The sequence below is a fragment of the Onychomys torridus genome, chromosome 8 (genome assembly GCF_903995425.1).
Source record: "Onychomys torridus chromosome 8, mOncTor1.1, whole genome shotgun sequence".
NCBI lineage: Eukaryota > Metazoa > Chordata > Mammalia > Rodentia > Cricetidae > Onychomys > Onychomys torridus.
Window position 1 is genome coordinate 42,544,717 of NC_050450.1, and position 23,320 is coordinate 42,568,036.

The following is a 23,320-nucleotide window of genomic DNA, read 5'->3' on the forward strand; positions in this document are numbered from 1 at the left end:
TACAACAATATTACCAAACCACTTGGTATAGTCTAATTAGGATAGGGGGTGAGATATAGCAAAATGAAAATGTGATAATGGGAACTTGGTTAAGATGTAGTCTCCCTTTTGGGTTTCCTGGTGTAAGCCCCAAGAGGAAAGCTCCAATAGTGCCGTATTTGGTAAGAAAGTGGGTTCAACTGCAGCCAGGAGAAGGGGAATGCAAAGGAATGGTAACTGAGAGAATGGGAGGTGCTGTCTGAGCTGGGCCTGAGCAGGGCACAAGGACCCAAAGCACAGGGAAAGAGGTCCTCCAGGCTACAAGGTGAGACTCAGATCCACAGAGACCATTGTCCATCTTTGTCAGGCTCTCCTCTAGAATGTTACTGAGCAGGTCTCTGTGTCTCCAGAAAGAACTTTCAGGAAGGAGTGGGCATGACGCAGGCAGGGAGTGCTCTCACCCTTGGGAATTGGTTATTAGTAACTGCTGGACACTTGCTTCTGTACCAAATAATGTGTTACATTTTCTCTAGATATTATAATGAAGATGAATGGCAGAACATAACAGCCATGGCTGAATTTTCACTGCATTGAAGATGTGAGTGTAAAGTAAAAAGTCAATATAAGCAGAATGTCTGCCTGAAATTTTACAAAATGAAAAGTTCTCTTGTTATTTGTGATAAACTGTGTGGCAATCTCATTAATGTTCTTGTCATTTTCTTCAGTCGGTTAAGAAAAGAGACATTCTCTCATATGCTTCATATACATGTATTTGTACTTTAAAATATGGACCAACTAGGCATTATTAGAAGACCATGTAGGCTGGAGAGATGGCTCAGTGGTTAAGAGCACTGGCCACTCTTCCAGAGGTCCTAGGTTCAATTCCCAGCAACCACATAGTGGCTCACAGCCATCTACAATAGGATCTGATGCTCTCTTCTGGCAGGCAGGTATACATGCAGAGCACTCATACATAAAATATAAATAAATACAAATTTTAAATTAAAAAAGAAGACCATGAACTAAAATATAGGTGGTTTTCTGCTCATAATGAGCTCTCATGAGGGCAGTGTATAATTCCCTTGTTTTTGTCCCCAGATCTGTCCTTTGTACGGATCAAAAGTAGTAAAGTTGTTGAAGTGCTAAAAATGAAAATGATTATATTACAATCTATTTTTAACAGAACTTAATTGAAACCACATGAGTGAGAGACCTAATTCCAGGTCTGACTAAAAGAAACTCTACACGCAAAAATTGCTGAAGCAGGAATATATAATGTGTACAGTCAGTCATACACTAAGTATTTACTATGTTACCTCATCTCCAAAGTAGCTTCGCCACTATCTATAGGACTATGGTTATGCTTGCTTTAGTGTTTTCATAGTCTAACTTGCGGTATCTGGACAGTGCCCGTTCTAAGAAAACAGCAACCCTGTTGTCAGTGAACAGAGTACGCTTGTGTAACGTGGTGAGATTTTGTCCCTGATGCTGTGACTAAGGCTACATATAAAAGCAAGAACCAACGTTTCAAAGCTGCTCCTATAGCAAGGAAAGGCATACAGTCTTCTATTTAATCAGAGGTTTAATAACCATACAATATTTCTTTTGAAATAGAAGTCCCACGAAAACATCCTTGTAAATGACTTGACAAGGTCTAAGCCACTAGCGAAGCTATTTTTTACTCTGACTTCATCTGGAGGTGAACTATGAAAATACAGAAGAGAATGTTAGTGATGGAGGATGCAACAATTTCAGACTTGTTTTCCAGATCACTGTTCAACTAAGTCAGCAACCCTTGTGGTTTCAGAAGCGGAAATACGGTAAACAGTAGGGGAATGAGGACTGAGACAAGGTCTATTCCCTGCCTTCACAGTTAAATCCAGAAAAAAAAAAAAAAAAAAAAAGAATGAATTACTTGGTGCTTTCTACTCCAATAATAGGTTCCTGTGAGAACCAGAGACACCTGACTTGTGGGTTGTGAGAGAACATACATATTTGACTGCTTTATATTGCTAATAAGGAAAACAGAGCTAGCTCTGGGGGTTAGTCCTTTACCAGGTTATGTAGCTTAGAAGTGGGGGTGCTAGGTTTAGGAGGCAGTGTAGTGTGAGCCCAGGATTTCTCGTTTTCAAGAGAAACCTGGGGAAAGGTGAGAGGGAAGAGCAAGTTGGAACTGATGTTCAAAGTTTGGGAGTGGAGGACATGACCTTCACTATAGTTAAGAGGAAGGAGACAGAGGGGCCTGTGGCTGGCAGTCATGAGAAGTCCGGAGAGGACTCTTGTTTTTACATCTTAGGAGAAGGGTGGATTCAGCCTTAGACCTGTGGGCACACCTTCGTCTTCCATTAACCCTTCCTGAAAGAACATGGGAAAGGACATCATTTCTTTCTGGAAAGAGAAGGGCTCCACCTTTTTCTTCATGTTTCCCATGATTTTATAATGACTAGCTCAGTACAGTGGCATACCTGTAACCCCAGCTACTGAGGAGGCTGAGGTATAAGGACTGAGAGTTCCAGACCAGCCTAAGCACCTTAGCAAGACCTTGTCTCAAAAGAAAGAATACGAAAGGGCTGGTGATGGATGTAGCTCAGAAGCAGAGTGCTTGCCTGGAAAATGAAAGGCCCTGGGTTCTGTCCCCAGCACTAAAAGAACCTGGACCACTTTGCCTCATCCTATAACTAATTAAACTAAATTTCATTAATTTAAAATACATTCAAATTATACCCAATAGAAAATCATCTCAGGCTTCTCTTTGAAAAACCTAGTTAAGAGACTGAATAGATATCTCAGTACCCAGCACCCATGCCAGACAGTTCAAGTCCCAGAGGAACTGACACACTCTTTGGCCTCCACTGGCACCTGCACACACATGGCTCACACACACACACACACACACACACACACACACACACACACACACGCTCGTGCGCACACACACACACACACACACACACACACACACACACACACACGCTCGCGCACACACACACACTCGCACGCACATGCACACACACACACATTCAAAATTTTAAAATCTAGTTAAAATCTGTGGGAGGTATAATGTCACTTCTTCTTTTAACTGGAATGGGCAAGTTTTCACCTGAGGGATAGTTTCCTTATTTCCTGTTGTGTACATAGCATTCTGTCTTTCTACAGGGTAAAGGATGTGATGACCAGATGCCAGAAAAAAGTTATTTTCAGCTTCTCTATTCATTTTTTACTTTCTGGCCTACATTTAGAAATGTTAAGCCCCCTTGCATCTTAAATCTCTTTGATGTTCTTTTGGCTGACCCATTCTTCTTCATGCATTTACATTCAGGGATTTTAGTCTTTTCAAACTTTTGCCCAACCCTAGCAAACAATCAATCTCAATATCTCTCTCTCTCTCTCTCTCTCTCTCTCTCTCTCTCTCTCTCTCTCTCTGTGTGTGTGTGTGTGTGTGTGTGTGTGTGTGTGTGTGTGTGTGTGTGACCAGTAACCCTGGATAACCTGGAATTCCCTATGTATACTAGGATGGCCTCAAACTTGCAGAGATCAACCTGCCTGTGCTGTCTGGGTGCTGGAATTAAAGGTGTTTGCCATCATGCCTGTCCTCCTTAATGCTGTTTTAAAGGGTATTTTGAATTCTCATCCTGTCCAGTTTCTCCCAGTACCAATACTGAAGATGATAAAATATTCCTTTTCAAGGCCTCCAGTAAGGAATGATCTAAAATTTTACCCCATGGGCTGTAATCTCACTGCTCCCATTTCTTCTAAATGTCTGGTTTTCTCTGTGCAGTCTTTCAGTTTTCCTATGGAGCAGGCTTTACACCCAACCAGAAAGTAGTTGGTTACCCACATAACTGTCATGCTAGTTGTACCAGTGGGCCCAGCTTGCAGGCATGTCATTGTTATAGTACCCAGGATCCAGTGTTGGATAAGACCATGGTGTCTTTTCTCCCTTGGGGAACTGCATGCAGAGCACTGTCCAGCACTATGAAAACAACTGAATATTTCCACTGTGCTAGCACCTGAAGAAATCTGTGCTTGAACTGTTCATCTACTTTTAGGTCTAGTTATGAACACTAATAAATTTCATTCTTTCATTTGTACTAATTTGTTTGTTTCCTATTTTGTGCAACATAGACTGGTTGATACATTTAATTAAATCAGATTTTTTAAGAGATATCTGCATCATAGCATTTATCTAAGCATGTGAGAGCATGTAGTCACCTATCAGATCTATTTTTCCATATGTTTTAAGATCCATAAATACAGAAATTATATATTACTATGTGGTGATATATTGTGTACCCTAATAAACTTGCCTGAGGATCAGAGGACAGAACCAACCACTAGATGAGACAGACATAAGGCAGCACTTGAAATCTCATACCTTTGCTTAGGAAGGACACATTCCTTTAATCCCAGGAAGTAATATGGCAGGGCAGAAAAAGGTATATAAGGTGTGAGGAAACAGGAACTCACTCTCTTTAGGCTGAGGTGTTCATAGAGGTAAGAACTAGTGGCTGGCTGTTCTGCTTCTCTGATCTTTCAGCTTTCACCCTGATATTTGGCTCTGGGTTTTGTTTTTGTTTTTGTTTTGTTTTTAATTAAAAGACCATCTAAGATTCAAACAACATAATTATCTACTGTGTTTCCATCTTTTAGCAAAGCTAACAGGCACATAGTAAGGATTTTAAATGTTTGAAAAATATTTGCTGAAGCCGGATGGTGATGATGCATGCCTTTGATCCCAGCACTCAGGAGTCAGAGCCAGGTGGATCTCTCTGAGTTCCAGGCCAGCCTGGTCTACAGAGCGAGATCCAGGAAAGGTGCAAAGCTACACAGAGAAACCCTGTCTCGGAAAACCAAAAAAGAAAAAAAAAAGAAATATTTGTTGAAAACTTTATCATAGAAATATGCCATTATATGAACTTTGTATGCATCTAATGGAATTCAAGTAAGGAATTCATGCCAGTATTTCTTAAACTTAAGGTAAAGTTTCTCTAGAAAAATATCACAATCTGCAATAACTTTCTTTGTGACTTGCTGGTTTCTAAAGAACAGGGACTGTGTCTGTTTTATTTATTGTTATAGTCTTTATTATACTTTACAGTATGTCTTTATTCTCTTTTATATTGGATCTATTCGCATAAAAGTTCTAAAATGTCTCCCATCTTAAAAAAGAGACCTAATCTTCTCCAGTCTCCTCTCCGCTCCATCACAGTTAGGCAGAAAAACTGCATTTGCTTTGCTGTTTCCTCTCTGCCCTTTCTCTTTTGAATACACTCAGTGGACTTTCATTCCATGTTCCACTGAGACTCTTGCTCCTTGTTGATAATCTAATTAATGCACACTTAAACAGTCAACGGCATTCATGCAATCTACTCTTTCTTCTTTGGGAGGACTTTTTTTTTTTTTCTCCATTTATCTTCTGTTGGGTCTCTTTCTTCTAGACTTTGAGAATTGTCCTCTTTTTTTAATCCTTGGCCATCTTTTGTGTATCTACATTTTCTCTAGAAAAAGTCAGCCATTCCATTGGGATAAATTGTATGAGATGAGCCTCCCAAGTCCTACCTTCTCCCCATATACTCTACTTAAATTTCCACATGGGTGTCGAACAGGCAGGCAATTCAAACAATATATTTGATTTCCCCTTCAAACCCAATTTTCCAGGTGTAACTTCCATTTAAGTTGCTCAAGTAAAGAAATATTGGCAATATGTTTTATTTTTCTCCATTAGAATTTATTTCAACTGCATCTCAAAGAAACCTCAATTAACCATTATCACATCTTCCTCATATACAGGTACCCACCTATTTGATTGCCCTTCTCCCATCCTTTCTCTTCTATAATTCCTTTTCTACATAATAGCCAGAGTTAAGGGCTGGAGAGATGGATGGCTCAGAGGTTAAGAGCACTGCCTGCTCTTCCAGAGGTCCTGAGTTCAACTCCCAGAAACCACATGGTGGCTCACAACCATCTGTAATGAGATCTTGTGCCCTCTTCTGACTTGAAGGCATAAATGCAAACAAAACACTGTATACATAATAAATAAATAAATCTCTTAAAAATAGCCAGAGTTAAGTCGTAAGTTGGACCATGTCCCTTTTCTATTTTAACCTTACTTGATAGCTCCCATTACTCCTTTATTTTTCATTCTTTGATAATTTCATATGTGTATATAATGTATTTTTGTCATTTTCATTCTCCATTCTCTTTCTCATTCCCTCCCACTCCCACTGAACTTCTTCCCAACAATGTCTCCTATTTTCATGTCTTTTTGTTATTGTTTTTATGACTTTCTTGTGATTCACTGAGTCTAAGTAGGGCTGCTTGCACAGTTGCCATTTACTTTTTTGTGGTGCCAAGGATTGAACCTATGACCTCACATGTGATAGACAAGCACTGTACCTCTGAGCTATATCACCAGCCACTCTCATGACTCTTACCCTCCCTCCCATGAGTTACAAGGGACTGTGACTTATACAGTCTGGTCCATGTGTCTCATAACCTCATGTAAGCTTTCGTTCCTTCCTGGAGTCTGTTCTTTTTCTTCTGGCCTCCCTTCTTTTCAGACTTGGAACTTACTGCTTTTGCAGAGCCTCTCTACTTTGTCTCTTTTCTCTCAGAATGTTCTAGACCCTCTTTCCCGTGGCTGCCTCCTAAATTCTAGACATCAGCTCAAATCCTACATCTTTGAAGTGGCCTTCCCTACCACCCATCTAACTTTGGTCTCCTTCAGTTACTTCCTGTCATGGGTTTCTCTTGTAGCTCCCATCACAACATGCAGATAGTTTGTCTCCTCCCAGGAAGGGGTAAATTCCCAGTGGAGACTGCTCTTTCAACACTGTATCCTCAGTGCCTCAAACAGGCGGAGGGATGTTTGCAAATAAACCCATGTTTATTCCTTCTAGTACTTCAAAGCACTGCCATTTTCTTATTGTGTGGCTACAAATAGCTGGCTCAAGAGCTTTAAAAATTGAGTGACCCCAAGTATGTGTAAGTGGACTGATTTTGAGATGTTAATGTGTGAACATTTCCTTTCAGAATAATTTAACACAACTGAGTCAGAGTTTATTAGCACAGTGGGTTAAAGGAGCAGGATTATAGCTTTATTGGCCCATTTCCTAGGTCAAGCAAACAGCAAATAGGTACAGTGAAAACTGCCCCAGCCGTTTATATTTTCAGGAGGGTAATTTTTTTCTAGTCTTTTTTGAGACAGGGTCTCTATGTGACTCTAGCTGTCCTAGAATTACTTATGTTGGCCAAGCTGACCTCAAACTCATAGAGATCCACCTGCCTCCACCTCTTGAGCACTGAAATTAAAGACATGCATCATTATACCCCACCAAGGAGGATGGTCTTGAAGCTGATGGACAGAGACCAGTTTGGGAGAGAATGAATCTTCTAGGGTTAACCTGTAGGGCTTATATTTAATATCCCTAACTCATTGTTATACATTCATATAAGACAGCATGATTACATAAAAACCATTAAATTTCTCCTATTTCCCCCACGTGTCTTCCCTAAACTTAAAGAGCTTGCTTATAAGACACCTAAGCTTCTCCGAGAGGACAGACCATATTAAACGATAGGGTCAATATATGTTGCTACCAATCTCAAAAGAATTTAAGCATAACCATGTCTTAGTATAAATTTCTATCCTTTCAATGTTTTGATTCTGTTATTTTAGTGTTATATTATAGTATAGGGAACTGTGATGAATGGCAGCAAATACATTGGGTTTTCTCGGTACTTTGAAGACTGGGGATGCAGAGGTGAAGCGAATGCACGATTGGAGAACACTGAAATAAAGGGTCTCTTATGCAAGCAGTACTTCTCCTCCTACTATTAATATCTACCATCACCCATGAAGTCATCTTTTCCCAAGATGAAGGCACATGAGCTTACTGTATTTGGAAACTTCCTTCAGAGGGAGCCTGGAAAGATGCATCTCTGTGCCAGCCATGGACAGCCTCTTGTCCTTAAGAGACTTTGGTCCTGTGTAGAAGGCTTTAGTCTGCTTCTGCTCACATTCACCTAACTTTTATAAAAATAAAAGAAACTTCATCAAACACTTTACACATTGGCTCATATGATATATGGTTTTTTCCATATTAAAAAAGTCACAAATATTTTACTTGAAAAAATACATATAGCTCATTTTTTTCCATATTAAAGATCTGGTGTTTGGCAAGGGAGTTGAGGGGATTACTGAAATGTACAGGAAATATATCTGGAAAGTGTAGTGCCCTGTGTCTCAGTCACTGTTCTATTGCTGTGAATAGACACCATGGCCATGGCAACTCTTATATATTTTTTTCTTTAATTTTAAATATTTTTTCATTTTACATACCAACCACAGTTCCCCTTTCCTCTTCTCTTCCCGATCCCCCTCACTTCCCCCCAGCAGATACCCCCTACCACCAAGTCAAGAAGCTCAGCCACATCAAGTTGAGGCAGGCCCAAGCCCCTCCCCTGGATCAAGGCCAAGCAAGGTAATGCCCTAGGGAGTGGACTCCAAAAAGCCAGTTTATGTACTAGAGATAAATCCAAGTTCCACTGCTGGGAGCCCCACAAGCAGACCAAGCCATGCAACTGTCACCCACAGAAGGTCTGGTTCCATCCCCTGCAGGTTCCCATCCATCTGCCCATCCATCCATCCATCCATCCATCCATCCATCCATCCATCCATCCAGAGTCTGTGAGCTCCCACTAGCGCAGGTCAGCTGTCTCTGTGGGTTTCCCCATCATGATCGTCACACACACACACACACACACACACACACACACACGCCATCCCTCCTCCCTCTCTTTGACTGGACTCAAGTGCTCAGCTGGTGTCTGCCTTTACTTCCACCAGTCATTGGATAAGGGCTCTATTGGATGACAATTGGGGAAGTCACCAATCTGATTACAGGGGAAGGCCCATCCAGGCAGCCTCTCCACTATTACTCAGAGCCTCAGCTAGGGTCATCCTTGTGGATTTCTGGGAATGTCCCTAGCACCAGGTTTCTCCCTAACCCTATAATGGCTCTTTCTTTCAAGATATCTCTTTCATTGCTCTCCCTCTCTGTCCCTCCCCCACTCAACCATTCCATTTCCTCATGTTCTCATCCCCCATCCCTTCCCTTCACCCTGGAGATTTTATCCATTTTCCCCTTCCAGGGCATTTCAAGTGTGTCTCTCTTAGGGTCCTCCTTGTTACATAGTTTCTCTGGGGTTGGATCATGGCAACTCTTAGAAGAGAAAATATTTAATTGGGGGCTTGCTTACAGTTTCAGATATGACATACATGGCAGATATGGTACTGGAGAAGTAGTTGAGAGCTACATCCTAATCTGCAGGCAGAGAGAGAAAGATAAAGCTGGGCCTGGTGTGGACCTTTTGAAACCTCAAAGTCCACTCCCAGTGATACACTTCCTCCATCAACACTCTACCTATTGTAACAAGGCCACACCTCCTAATCCTTGTAATCCTTTCAAACAGTTCCACTCCCTGGTGACCAAGCATGCAAGTATATGAGCCTGTGGGGGGGGGGAGGGCGTTCTTATTCAAACCACCATATGCAGTAACTCTTGAAACTTGTGCAGTTTACAAAGGACCTAGGGATAAAATCTAACCAGTGCACTACAAACCTTTTCAGGAAGACCTTTCTTGTGACAGTTTCATTATTTAGTTCATTAATTTCATAACACTAATCAATATCTGGTTACTTCACCCATTTACCGTCTTCTTGTCTATACAATTAGCTTTTCTGTTGTTAATGGTGATCCCCAATACACAGAACTCAAATGTTTGTGGAATGAGCAAATTTATTTTTTAATCATCATCAACTTTTAAAAGTCTTGTGCACTAGAGTGGTAGAGACGGCAGAGAACTGGAGAGGAGCCTGAGCTACACAGCAAGACCCAAAACAAAGAAACAAACAAAGCTCCTGGCAACAGTTTTGGAAGCTGGGGAGGTAGCTTGGTGAAGTACTGCAGGTTAGCATGAGGACCTGAATTTGATCCCCAGAATCTACTTAAAAAGGATGGGCAAAGGAATGGAAAGTTGTAATCCTAGTGATATCAAAGAGGATGAAGCAGGAGAGGCATCCTGGACTACTTAGTGAGCAAGTGACCCTGTCTCAATAAATATATAAAAATCTTGTAATATTAGAGCGCAACATGCTAACCATTGACAAATTATTAACGATATAAAATATTCTGCCGACTTTTTTTTTCCATATTAGGGCTACTTATTTATTTTTCTTAAACTCTAACTACAGATCAGCTGGTAACTTCTTAAAGATTTGGTTCCTATGTCTAGTTAAATGAAATCCTCAAGTGTCTTTATCTAGCCGTGCACGCATACACCACCAGTTTCCTGACATCCACATTTCTCAGAGAACTGCATTCCACTGCACAAAATCCCTCCTCCTGGTATACGAAGGACGGCTTTGATCTGAACCCTGATGTTTTGACAAGATTGGAAGGAAGTTCATGAGCCTTGTTTTCCTTTTTGAGAGCACAGTCCTGTCGTTTGGTTACAATGTTGCAGTTCCTCCCCCGCCCCCCCATCCTTAGATACTAAGATACAGCATTATTTTTTGGAAGTTCCGATTCCTGCCGCCTTTAAACATTTTGCTAAAATTCTTGTTTGGTGTCAAACCCAGGGCCCCCAGCATGCTACACAAGCCCTCTATTACCGAGTCCTCTAACCAGTCTCTCAAATTCTAAATACTTAGCATAAAGGGTTAGATATTTTTAGGTAGATGCCTTCTTTAAGGCTGCTTGCCTCTCTTGGTTTTGCTTGTGCTTTTGTTGGTTACCAAGGAGACCGAGCCTGATCAGTCGCTAGCTAGCTCTTCCTAGATACTAAATGTGGGTGTCAATGGAAACTGCGCGCCCCAAGTCGCCGACTAAGGTGTCCCCCCTCGCCCCCTCCTTCCAAGCCCAGGCAACCGGGGGAGAGCTCGGGGCGGGCCTCGGCCCTGGAAGCTCTCTCCCGCCTCTCGCCGCGCGCACCCTCGCGCGCCCCGCCCCGTGAGAGGCCGCGTGACAGACCCGTGGGCCAGCCAATGGCAGGCGGCTCCGCCTCCCCACCCCCACCCCGCCCCCAGCTCAGCTCGCTGCCACGTGACGCGGCTCGCTGCCAGCCAATCGCCGCGACTGCAGCCTCGCGCCCCGCCCCGCGCGCCGTGGCCGTTTGAAGTGACTAATTTCTGTCATATGACTGAGGCGCCCATGGGGGTGGCGGGGCGGCGGTAGGAGCGGGGGGCCTCCGGCGAGCTCCCAGCTGAGCGACCCCGGTCTGCCCGGCGGCGGCCAGCATGGCCCCCACCCTGTTCCAGAAGCTTTTCAGCAAGCGGAGCGGGCTGGGCGCGCCGGGCCGAGACGCCCGCGACCCGGACTGCGCGTTCAGGTAGGGCGTCGCGGGCCCCCCCGAGGGGTCGCGGCCTCGGGCGGGGCGTGCGGTCCGGTGCCGTCTTCGCTCGGCTGTTTACGTCCCACCCGCGCCACGCGCCGCGTCCCCGCGCCCCAGCGCCGTGGCCTCGGGAGTCTGGCGGCTCGCACGCTGCCGGGGCTGCGACCTCACCGCAGGCCTCCGGGGCCCGGCCGGGAGCTGCTCCCTCCCCGTGATCAGCCGCCCTGGGTTGGCTTTGTGCAGACGGCCGCGCGTTCGGCCAAGCTGCCGAACGCTGAGGAGGAGGCTGGCGGAGCGAGTGGGCAGGCTGCCGGTCTGTCAGGCTTCTTGGAAACTAAAATTGGAGCCGTGCAGCTATCGGGCGGAGCGACCTTAGTGTTATCGAAGGAGAAATGCGAAACCGAAGTGGTTAGGGTTACCACTGACGGGGCTCGAGGAGGACCCGCGTTAGAACTAGCTGTCGAATTTTCTTTCCCCTTACCTCTTACCGAAAAGGAGTCCTTTGTAAATGGAAAACGGTAGCAGATTGTGTGTGTGTGTGTGTGTGTGTGTGTGTGTGTGTGTGTGTGTGTGTGTTTTGCAGGCTTTGTTCGTTTCTGATTGCAGTACCTGTTGCTGGTACAGTAACTTTTTAGAATTGTCAGATTGTATAGAAGCTTGGCTGGACGGTTAAATCCAGCCGTGGAATTGCATTGGAAGTAGATACTGTTGTGTCTTCCATAATGCGCTGTGGAAACTTGCACATGTAACTAGGCCAAATGTCACGTATCACACAAACTTGGCAGTGTAGCAGAGAACCCAACTGTACAGTAGTAGTGAAGGGAGACTCAAATTTTGCAGCAAGCCAAGTGTAAGGTACTACACGGGTTTTATAGGTTTTAGTTTTCTTGAAAGTGTCCACCCTGTCAACAGTGCAGATTACATCAGGAAACCATGTATGAAATTAAGTATTAAATGGCAAGTAATTTAACTGATATTTAAAGCAAGAAAAAGGTCAATTGTTTACCATTTTGGAAACGCTTAATAGAAGAGTTTAAGACTTTTCTCCTCTTCTCCATACTGGGAAGTGAATGAATGTCTTGTGCCATGGTCATCTGACATTTGTTTTTCCTTTGAAAAACGAAAGTGCAGATAACACTTGATAATACACGAAGCCACCTAGGAACTCAAGAGACCCAGGAAGCAGGCTCTGGAGAGAGATTAAAAGATGACATTTGAATAGTTAACTGTTTATATCTTTGCAAAGATTGACTTTGAGTGACCAAGGTTACGAGAGTCTCAAGTCGTTAATGTGAATAAAATCTACTTTTTGAGTAAGATTCTATATGGTTGTGTAATACTTTACTGCTGCCAAAGAACCTTCTCACCAGTTATCTCATTTGATGTTTCACAGTGTAACCTTGTGAGGTAGAGCAAAAAGCAGTGTAGATAACTTTATAATCCTTTTTCCAGTGTGGAAGCCCAGTACCTGCGGTTCATCATAAAAGCTCGATAGGAAAACAAGACATGTACAAGTGTAATGTGAGAAAATGAAAATTCTGAATCACATACCTAGTGACTTGAGATCTAATTAACCCAGCTTTAAAAAAAAGTTTCCTTGAGCTGTAATTTAAATACAATAAAATAGGAACATACATAAGGGTACAGTGCCATGAGTGCTGTGAAATGTACCTTATACTTACCACTCCACCAAACCTTCACAACCATTCCATCAACCTAAATTTTCACTTTTGCTCACTCCTTTTTCTCAGTCCTTAATCCTTTTTCATCCAAGATAAAATTTGATCTGCTTTCTGTCATTTTGGCTTTTTGAACATTTCATATAAATGTAATTATAACTTACATGTCTGGCTTCTTTTCACCCAGAATGATGATTTTTGAAATGTGTCTTTGATGTTGCCTTTTAAATAGTTCCATCCATCCTTTTAAGTAGGTGTTCTGTTGTGTAGATATAGCACAATTTTTGTTTTGTTTTTCTCTCCCTCTCTGTGTATGGTGTGTATTTATACTTTTGCATGTGTGTGGGTGCATGTGGAGTGCTGAATTTGATGTTGTGGATTCTCTTGGGTTGATCTTGCATCTTATTAAGGCAGGCTCTCTTAGTCAAACCCACATCTTATGTTATTGGTCTTGTCATCCAGTGTGCTCTGGCCATCCACTTGATCTGTCTTCTAGGGCTGCAATAACAGGTGACAGGTAATGTCCACCTGGCATTTCTGTGGATTTTTGTGTTCTGAACTCCCAGCCCTCACACTTTCTGGGCAAGCAATTTAACCATTTGGTCATCTCTCCAGCCTCATAATTTGTTTATTCACTTATCAGTCAGAAGATATTTGAACAATTCTGTTGTGAATATTTGTGTATGAGTCTTTATTTAGAAATAATTTTTGTTTCTTCTGGGTGTAGATAATGAGCAGTAAAGTTTCAGGCTCATGTGCAAAGTGTTATTTAACTTCTTAAAAAGTTCCCAAACTTCTCCAAAAATACTTGTTTTATAATTCCAGTAGCAATATATTAAAGTTACTTTTGCTACAACTCTCTTCAGTACTTTAAATTATCCTTTTAAGAAAATGAATACTTCATTATTGGGTAGAAACATAACTATCTTAACTAATTAAAATTTTATTTATTGTTGATGTGTGTATGATGTGTGTGACACAGTGCAGTTGTGAATGTCAGAAGACAACTCTCTGGACTTGGTTCTCTCCTTCTACCTTTATATAAATTCTTGGAATGGAACTCAGGTCACTAGACTTGTGTGGCAAGTACCTTTAACCTCTGAGCCATCTCACTGGCCCCTAATAATTTTTCAGTCTTTTGGTTGTAGCTGTTACGGGGGTATATAGTACTATTGAATTGTAGTTTTAATTTGCATTTGCCTATGGTGTTGTCCAGCACTTTTTTTATGTGACCAGGTTTTGTAGTTATTGAAATTGTGTGAGTGTATGTGTGTGCACTAGGCAGCTTAAACTGAGCAAAATATGTGTGTGTGTGTGTGTGTGTGTGTGTGTGTGTGTGTGTATGCATGCTCACATGCTAATAGCTTAAATTTTTAAATCACTTTTTAGAAAATATTTATGTGTGTGGATGTTTTGCCTGCATATATATATATATATATATATATATATATATATATATATATATATACACACATACATACACACACACACACACACACACACACACTGTGTGCATTCAGTGCCCTCCGAAGAGGATATGGATCCCACAGAACTGGAGTTACAGATAGTTGTTAGCTGCTATGTAGGTGCTAGGAATCAAATCTGAGTCTTCTGGAAGAGCTGCTAGAGCTCTTAATCTCTGAGCCATCTCTTCAGCCCCTTAAATTGTTAAATCATACAAAGGCACAGACATTGGCAACTACCTATTTCCAAGAGCAGTTCTTAGAGCAGCTAATACAAGGCCCAATAGTGGTAAGCCACAATAGGACTTCATTATAGGAGATACCTTTGACAAGAAACCATAAATATGTTTCTGTATTGTCTTTCATGGTTACCCTATTAGAAAAGATGGCAAGAACTTCAGCTTTCTTGCTGTTGTTTACTCTTAGGATAGCCCCTTACTGAACAGAGTCCTGTGGGCTTGCCGCATCTGTTTCTTGAGCTGGAGAAGAGTTTGAAAAATACCATAGGATATTTTAAAGACATTTGTAGAATTGAATTTCTTTTTTTTAACTTTCTTTTGAGATGAGATCTCATCATGTTGTTCAAGCCGGCCTTGAACTGATCATGTAGCTTACTTTGACCTTAAATTTAGTCTTCCTACCTATGTTTGGTGGGACTAGAGGCCTATGTCACCATGCCCAACAGTCATTACAGACTTGAAATGGTAATTTATTTAGGTTGTTTAAAGAATTTGAGAAAGAAGATGCTGTCCGGAAGCGTCTGCTTTGTGTTCTTTCCATTATGCACATTAATGTGGAAGTAAAAAAAAAATTGCATGTAAACCTAGTAACTGTATTACATGTTAAAAAAAAAAGGGTTGCTTTAGGTATTCTTTTCTTTAAAAACACCTCTAATTTTGTGAAGAAGATTATTTTAAATGTTTATAAGAAATAATTATTCAAAAGAGTTGTCTGTGTTTTTGTTATTTTCCTAGGTTAATGTCTTAGGGTTACCATTTCTGTGAGGAGACACCATGACCAAAGCAACTTGGGGAGGAAAGGGTTTACTTGACTTACATTTCCACATCAGAGTTTGTCATCAGACAAAATAGGATAGGGACTCAAGCAAGGCAGGAACCTGGAGGTGGGAGCTGATGCAAATGCCATAGAGGAGTGCTGCTTACTGGCTTGCTCAGCCTGCCTTCTTATAGAACCCAGGACCATCAGCCCAGGGATGGCACTACCCATAATGGGCTGGGCCCTTTCCCATCAGTCACTAAGAAAATGCCCTGCAGGCTTACCTTAATCTATGGAAACATTTTCTTAATTGACGTTCCCTCTTCTCAGATGACTTTAGCTTGTGTCAAGTTGACATAAAACTATCCAGCACAGTTAGAAACATTTACTCTTATTGTCTGTAGCAGGAATTCTGTTGCTACTACCTCTTCATGGATCTGTGTGTCCCTCTTGTCTTTCTCCAAACTAAACTAATCTCAGTACTTTATAGTATTTTTTTAAGGAAATTCTGAACTAAATCCAAACTTTTCAACTTGATCTGCAAGCCTTCTTTTGAGTTGTAGGTGGTGTGGTGTATTTCACCTGACTTCAGATTCTTACTCCAATGGTATTTGTTGATATAGCTTTGAGAAACATTATCATGCAGTGATTTAAGGTCATTTGGTTCTGAAACCAGACTGCTTGATTTTCAAACTGAGTTCTAGCACTTAATTGCCAAGTCTTCAGGCTCCATTCTTTTTATCATCATGAAGTCAGTTGTAGATACAGTGCTGCTAGCTCTTTCTCACATCACTTCTTGGAACAGACACACTGTACTCCCAGATTTCCTGCAACAATTTTAGAGAATCTGTGCTGTTCATTTTAGCAGTATGCCCCACTTGGCTTAGACCTGGATCAGTGCTAAAGCATGTGGAGTTGCTCTGATTGTGGTAGTATACCTGAAGCTAGAAATATGATCAGGTCTCACACCAAATGTGGCTGAGATTGTGCCTGGTTTGCTGGGAAGAGTCTAGGGACGTGTTACACCTAACCTTCTTAGCGTTCTTCTGAGGAGTAAATTGATAGTAGCTACTCAAATGTTAGCATTCACCAAACCCTTATTTCCCAGAGTCCTCCCTCCCTGCACCCCTTCTTCCTTCTCCCCTGTTTCTCTTTTTGTTGTTTTTGGGGTTTTAGTGGTTTGACTAAGAAACATCTTCCATAGACTCAGGTATTTGAACACTTGGTCCCCAGGTGGTGATGCTCTTTGGGGAGGTTTAAGAGTGTCAGCTTGCTGTAGGAAGTACATCACCGGAGGCAGGTCTTGAGAGTTTAAAGCCCTGGTGCCTACTTCCATTCACTTTCTCTACTTTGTGCTTGTTGTTAAAGATGTGATATATCAGCTTTCTACTCCTGCTGCCATACCTGCTGCTTATTGCTCTGCTTCCTGCCGTGATGGCCTCATAACCCTATGGAACAGTAAACACAAACTCACTCACCCATATGTTTATGTCTTGTCATGGTAGTTTATCAGAGCAACAGCAGAGTAACTGATACAGGTTTTCTTTTTTCTTTTTGTTTTGAGACAGGCTAGCCTGTAACATGTATTAATAATCCTTTGCCATAGCCTTCTGAATGCTGGGAATGCAGGTACACACCACCAGGCCTGGCATCCTAGTTTCTCCTTTCCATTCTTTCTAGGTTTTTGTTTTGTTTGGATGTCAGATTTCATTAGAGTCTTTGGTATTTATTGAGAATAATCTGATGTATGTGTTTGCACATTGTTTTGAGCACTGTGATGACATTTTTTATTTTAAAAAAGTGTGTGTGTGTGTGTGTATGTGTGTGTGTATGTGTGTGTGTATGTGTGTGTGTGTGTGTGTGTGTGTGTGTGTGTGTTTGTATGTGTACAGTTGTGTGTAGGCCAGAGGTTGTTGATGGCAGGTGGCTTTTTCCTACTTTCTTCTTTTCTTTTCTCTTTCTTTTTCTTCTTTTTGAGACAGGGTTTCTTTATATAGCCTTGGCTGTTCTGGAACTCCCTATGTTGATTGGGCTGGTTTCCAACTCACAGACATCTGCTTGTTTCTGCCTGTCGTGCTGGGATTAAAGACCACTATACTCAGCTTCATACCTTAGTTTTTGAGAAAAGGTTCCACAGTGAGCCTGAAGCTCATCAGTTCAGCTAGGCTGGCCAGTGAGCTTGAGGAACCCACTTGTCTCCAGCTCTTCCTCTTCCACAGCACGGAGGTTACGTGGGTATGCTGCAGCATCCAGCTTTTTACCTGGATGGTAGGGTGGGACTGAGGTCCTCAGGCTTGCACAGCAGACACTCTACCACTGTCATCTCCTAGCCCTCATGCTTTTCTTTCAAGCTTCAGTAGAGCAGGGCAGAGTGATCCATACTGTAATCTTATCATTCAAGGTGCACAGACAAGAGGATTGCTGCAAATTTAAAGCCTAGCTGGTCTATATTGTGAGTTCTAGGCCAGCCAGCGATACATAGTAACACCCAGTTTCAAAAAAAAAAAGTGTAATAGAACCTTTATGTCTCCTTTCCCCCTCTTTTTTCTTTTCCTCTTCATGCTAGAGATGGACCCCAAGTCCTCCCACATGTTAGGCAAATGCTCTACCATGGAGCCACATCCCCCTAGTCCTTGGCTGTTATCTTCTTATGATGTAATTGCACTCCTTGGTGTCATAGCTTCACTAGATTTTAAGTTCTATAGGGGCATAGCCTCTAATTGCTTTACTGATGTATTTCTGGTGCCTAGCTCAAGAAGAAAGTCACTAAATGTTTGATGAATGAAAAAAAAAAGTAACTGGATTGAAATACATTACATGTATGAATGAAATTCTCAAACTATGAGAAATTATTAAATAATGAGAAATATTTTAAATTATAGAATTGAACTCCTATCTTGAGTTATTTGCTTGATATTATTTAGTAAATAAAGTTTTTCTTTGACATTGTTTGCCAATTTAAGGAAAAATTTTATTATTTTTTAAGATTTTAAGGATACCCCTATTTCCAAGAATAGATCATTAAACCTTCTATGATACCCTCATTAACAGTTAAAGTAGTGTAATAGTGTGTTTACTAATGTCATCTCTGACATTGAGTATTGCTGACTGAGTAAAAGAATAAATTAATGAACTAGTGCTGTCTTTTTGCTAATTCAGAGTTGAAAAATACAAGCAATTTTGATGAACATTCTTTTCTCTGTGCTTGAACATTCTGGACCCTTAGGCCTTGTATGATTGTCAACTGAACCTATTGGGGAGCTGGAGCTGCAGTGTAACCTGCCTCCTTGTACACACACTGCCTAATACAGAGTGTCAGCATTCTATTCCAAGCCATTCCAAATGTGGTTGGCTGCTTCATATGCCTCTCCTACTCTCTAATGTAGTGGTTGGAGTGACAGAGTTGGAATAAAAATTGGTAGATGGGATAATGAACTCTGTTTATACAATTGATGATGTAGTTGGAGGACAGGACTTTGAGGTTTGTTGGCCTGCTTTTCTATCTCTATAGTCTGTATATAATTAAAAAAAATCATTTATATCAGAAAAATGCAGATTGTGAGGTAATGAGAAAGTGAATCAAATGTGGCCTGTTCACACAAGCCCTACAATATGGATTTGCTACTAGTTTTAATATTTTGCGTTAATTATTAGTTTAGAAACCACAAACTACACCTCTATAACAATGCAGAAATATAGTAGGAATTATTTGTGAATAATTTAATTGTTTGACATTTTTATCAAAGACACATGATTTTGCAAACCTAAAAATTAACTCTATTTTTATGCTCTTTTGGCAGTCTGATAGATACAGAATTCTAGATTGAAAGGCTAGGGAGGTGGTTTAGTCAGTGAAGTGCTTGACACACAAATCACGAGGATCTGAGTTCATGTACACCCAGCACCCATGTAAAAACCTGGGCTCAGTGGCACTTCCTTGTCTTTGGGGAGATGATGGCAGGAAGGAACCTGGGAATAGCAGAACCCGTGAGCTTCAGGTTTAAAGACCTTATCTCAAAAAATAAGGTGGAACTCTATTGAGGAAGACACCTGGTGCCAACCTCAGGCCACCCTGCACACACTTGAACACATATACCACATAACACACACACACACACACACACACACACACACACACACACACACAACAACTCTACATTGAAAATTTTTTTAACTTAGAAATTCAAAGACATTACTCTATTGTCTTATGGTTACTAGTATTGAGAAATCACAAAAGATACAGGATTTTCTTCTGAAAATTCAGAATAATCTACCTTGGATTTTGTTTGGGGATTTTTACAGGTTAACTTGCTGGTGCCCATCCTTTCAGTTTGGAGGCATTTAATTCTAGGGGATGTTCTTACATGATTTTCACAATTCCATCACTTCGTTTTGGACTTTGTAAGTTTTCAAGGGGAGCTTCCTTTATTGAGCCTTTGAGCTTCTTGTTTTTTTCTTCCCAATTTCTTTCAGATTGATTTTATATTGTACTTCTGGAATATTTCATAAGTGTTATTTTGTAGTGAATTATGCAGGTATGTTTTAATTTCAGCTATCATATTTTTAATTTTCAAGGGCTTGCTTTTACAAGCCTATTTCTGAAGTCCTTAATGACCTTGAGGGTGATGTTTAACATTTCCTAAAGCAAATACAGATTGGTTCTGTGTGAAGGCTGAGGCTAAAACAGGAGTAAAAAGACAAACTTGATAGTAGACATTTACCAGCACTACATTTTCTTTGTATTTAATTTGCTAATGTTGTAGAGTCCTTGCACTGCTAAACCATGTCTGAAAATCCAAAGAAAGGAGTGGTAGTGTGTGTAGATTGAGTCACTCCCCATAAAGTTTATTTAAACTTATTCCCATAGGGATTGAGCTCAATATAGAGTAGGTAGGCACTGTACCATTGACCCACACTCCTAGCCCAGTTTATGAACATTTTGATAAATTCGCAGTCTTTTTTTAATTTTTAAAATTATATTAGACATGGTAGTGCCTATAATCCCACTCAGGAGCCCCTATCTCCATAGAAAGCTGTAACCAAGTTATAATTTAAATCTTCTACAACAGTGTGCTATTAACCATATGTAGTAATATGGGATACTTTAAAATGTATTTTCAGGATACATTAATATAAATTATGAAAGATTAGAAACAAAGGATTAAGAAAAATATTTAGACAGCAAAAAGAAAGCTGGTATAGCTCCAGTTGCATCATATAAAACAGAACTTAAAACAAAAAATTACAGGCCGGGTGGTGGTGGCTCATGCCTTTAATCCCAGCACTCAGAGGCAGGTGGATCTCTGAGTTCAAGGCAGGCCTGGTCTCCAAAGCGAGTTCCAGGAAAGGTGCAAAGCTACACAGAGAAACCCTGTTTCAAAAAACAAAACAAAACAAACAAACAAAAAACTACTTGCGGGGCAGTGATGGTGCACACCTTTAATACCAGTACTTGAAAGGCAGAGGACCTGTATGAGTTTGAGACCAGCCTGATCTACAGAACAAGGCCCAGGGCAGCCAAGGCTACACAAAGAAACCCTGTCTCAAAGGAAAAAACCAAAAAACCAAAAAATTACTTGTGGTAAATACAGTTTTATTTGCTATTCAGTTATAATATGTTTTAGAAATACACAAATCTGGTGCAGTGGCCCATGCCTTATCTAGAAGTAGAGGCAAGAAGATCTTTCTGAGTTCCAGGACTACATAGAGAGAAAACTTATCTAAAAACAAAAAGAACCAAAATAAATAAAATAGAAATATATAAAACAAAAATGGGTGCTGGAGAGACAGCTCAGAGGTTAAGAGCACTGGCTGTTCTTCCCAAGGTCCTGAGTTCAATTTCCAGCAACCACATGTTGCCTCACAACCATCTGTAATGAGATTTGATGATCTTTTCTGTCATGCAGGCATACATGCAGACAGAGCATTCATACCTAAAAAAATACATTAAAAATGGATAAAAATTAAATGCTTTCTATTATGATAGGTGACCTTGACATACTTCTCCTACTTGTTGAAGATAAAGTAGCAAAAAAATTTGAGACTACAAATTATTTTAAAGCTAGGCATGATGGTGCCTGTTCATAAAAACCAAAAAGTAACAAAACTCTTTAAAAAAATTTATTTGATGTATACATACATGAGTTGAGTGTTCTACTTAATGTTGTTAGAAAAGAAATCCATAGAAAATAGAACCAGTTAAGCTGTAGGGGTCAAATTAATGAACTAGAAATGATTGCACAGGAGAGAATTAAAAGAAAAAAAAAACCCAAAAATGATTTTTTTGAAATAGATGAACTTGTCCTCCCTCCCCAAAAAGTTGAAGCTTAGATAATCACAATTTTAAATGAAACTTTTCTCCGGATAAGAATAAGAGAATTTTGTTAACATTTAAAATTTTTTGAATTATTTTTCATCTTATATTGGGGATGGGGTATGCACACATAAGTGCAGGTACTTGGGAGTGTGGGAGCTGAAGCTCCAGTTACAGTAGTTGTTAGCTGCTTAATGTGGGTACTGGGAACCAAGTTCAGCTCTCTTGGAGAGTAGTATGAGAGTTATCTTTGTCGTCTGTGTTGTTAGTATTTGTACTATTCATTTGGTACATTAGTGTCAGACAGAATTTTAAGGACTATAGAGAGGTGTACTCATTAATCTATTCCTCAAGACAACTAAATAAACTAAGTAATAGCCTCATTTTATAGGTGAGGGAGCTTATCAGAAGCACTCAGAAATTAAATAATTTTCTCAGTGCTAACACAGTGGTTCTTAACCTTCCTAATGCTGTGACCGTTTAGTACAATTCTTCGTGTTGCAGTGACCCCAAACCACAAAATTATTTTCATTGCTATTTCATAACTGTAATTTTGCTACTGTTATGAATCATAATGTAAACATCTGTGTTTTCCTATGGTCTTAGGAGTCCCCTCTGAAAGGGTCATTCGACTCCCAAAGGGGTCACAACCCACAGGTTGAGCACATACCATGGGTGGAGCATGGAACATGGCCAGTCCCTTCTGAAATGCATGCTAGAGTTTAATTCCTATTTTGTCATAAGGATAGAAATTTAACCTAGCTGTGGTTTTAGAGGTGTGGCCTCAAGGAGGTGATTGGCATGTTAGATAAGATCATCAGACTGCAGGCTACATGATTGAACATTGTTAACGTTATAAGAAGAGAAAGAAGAGATCAAAGGAGGTTTACATGTGTAGTCCCTGTTCCTTGTCCTGCACTGCCTTGGGACTCTGCCCACAAGAACCCTATCACTACCTGAACTGTGAACTTAAGCCTTTCTCTTTATAGTTTACCCAGTGATAACTAACAACAGGAAAAAGAACCAATATAGAAAATGAGAATATAGGTTGGTTTTAAGTTTGGGTGTTTGTTGGTTGAACCTATGGCAAGTAATTAAATTTCTGTGCCTCTGTTAGTTTGTTAAGTGAAATAAGATTTCACCTGTTTGTTAGAAGGATTTATCTCACATCCTTTCAGGAATGCCTGATGTATTGAACTACCTATATGTTTTTGTTATTTATTAAAGGAGAAAGGCTATATGATTAGTCAGTTGATACAGATTTATATGTTTGATAAAACTCAGCTTCAATTTATTGTTAAAATAAAAAGCTTACAGCAAATTTAGAAAGGTGTTTTCTTAACACTGGATAGATTAAATGTATCTACCAAAACTACAGCTAACTTATTTTGGTAAAGAGGGCTGCATACATTGACATTGGCTCACAAAGACCAAAATGTTGGATTAGTACCAGCTATTAACAAGAATGTGGAGCAGTGAGAACACTTCCATAGTCC

At 40.6% G+C, this 23,320-nt stretch overlaps 2 protein-coding genes across 3 annotated transcripts in view; both read left to right on the forward strand.

The window, feature by feature from the left end:
- The window catches only part of Meikin (meiotic kinetochore factor), a 48,503-nt gene extending 47,959 nt beyond the window's left edge, over positions 1–544 (forward strand). Inside the window, exon 15 of the mRNA XM_036194474.1 lies at positions 513–544. Within this exon, the coding sequence (XP_036050367.1) occupies positions 513–544 (32 nt within the window). The remainder of the gene's footprint in view (positions 1–512) is intronic.
- A 10,624-nt stretch (positions 545–11,168) lies between these two features.
- Positions 11,169–23,320, forward strand: part of Fnip1 (folliculin interacting protein 1) — an 86,374-nt gene continuing 74,222 nt past the window's right edge. For both annotated transcript variants that reach the window (XM_036195131.1, XM_036195132.1), the window contains exon 1: positions 11,169–11,370. In XM_036195131.1, coding sequence (XP_036051024.1) covers positions 11,279–11,370 — 92 coding nt within the window. In that variant the 5' untranslated portion in view covers positions 11,169–11,278. The remainder of the gene's footprint in view (positions 11,371–23,320) is intronic.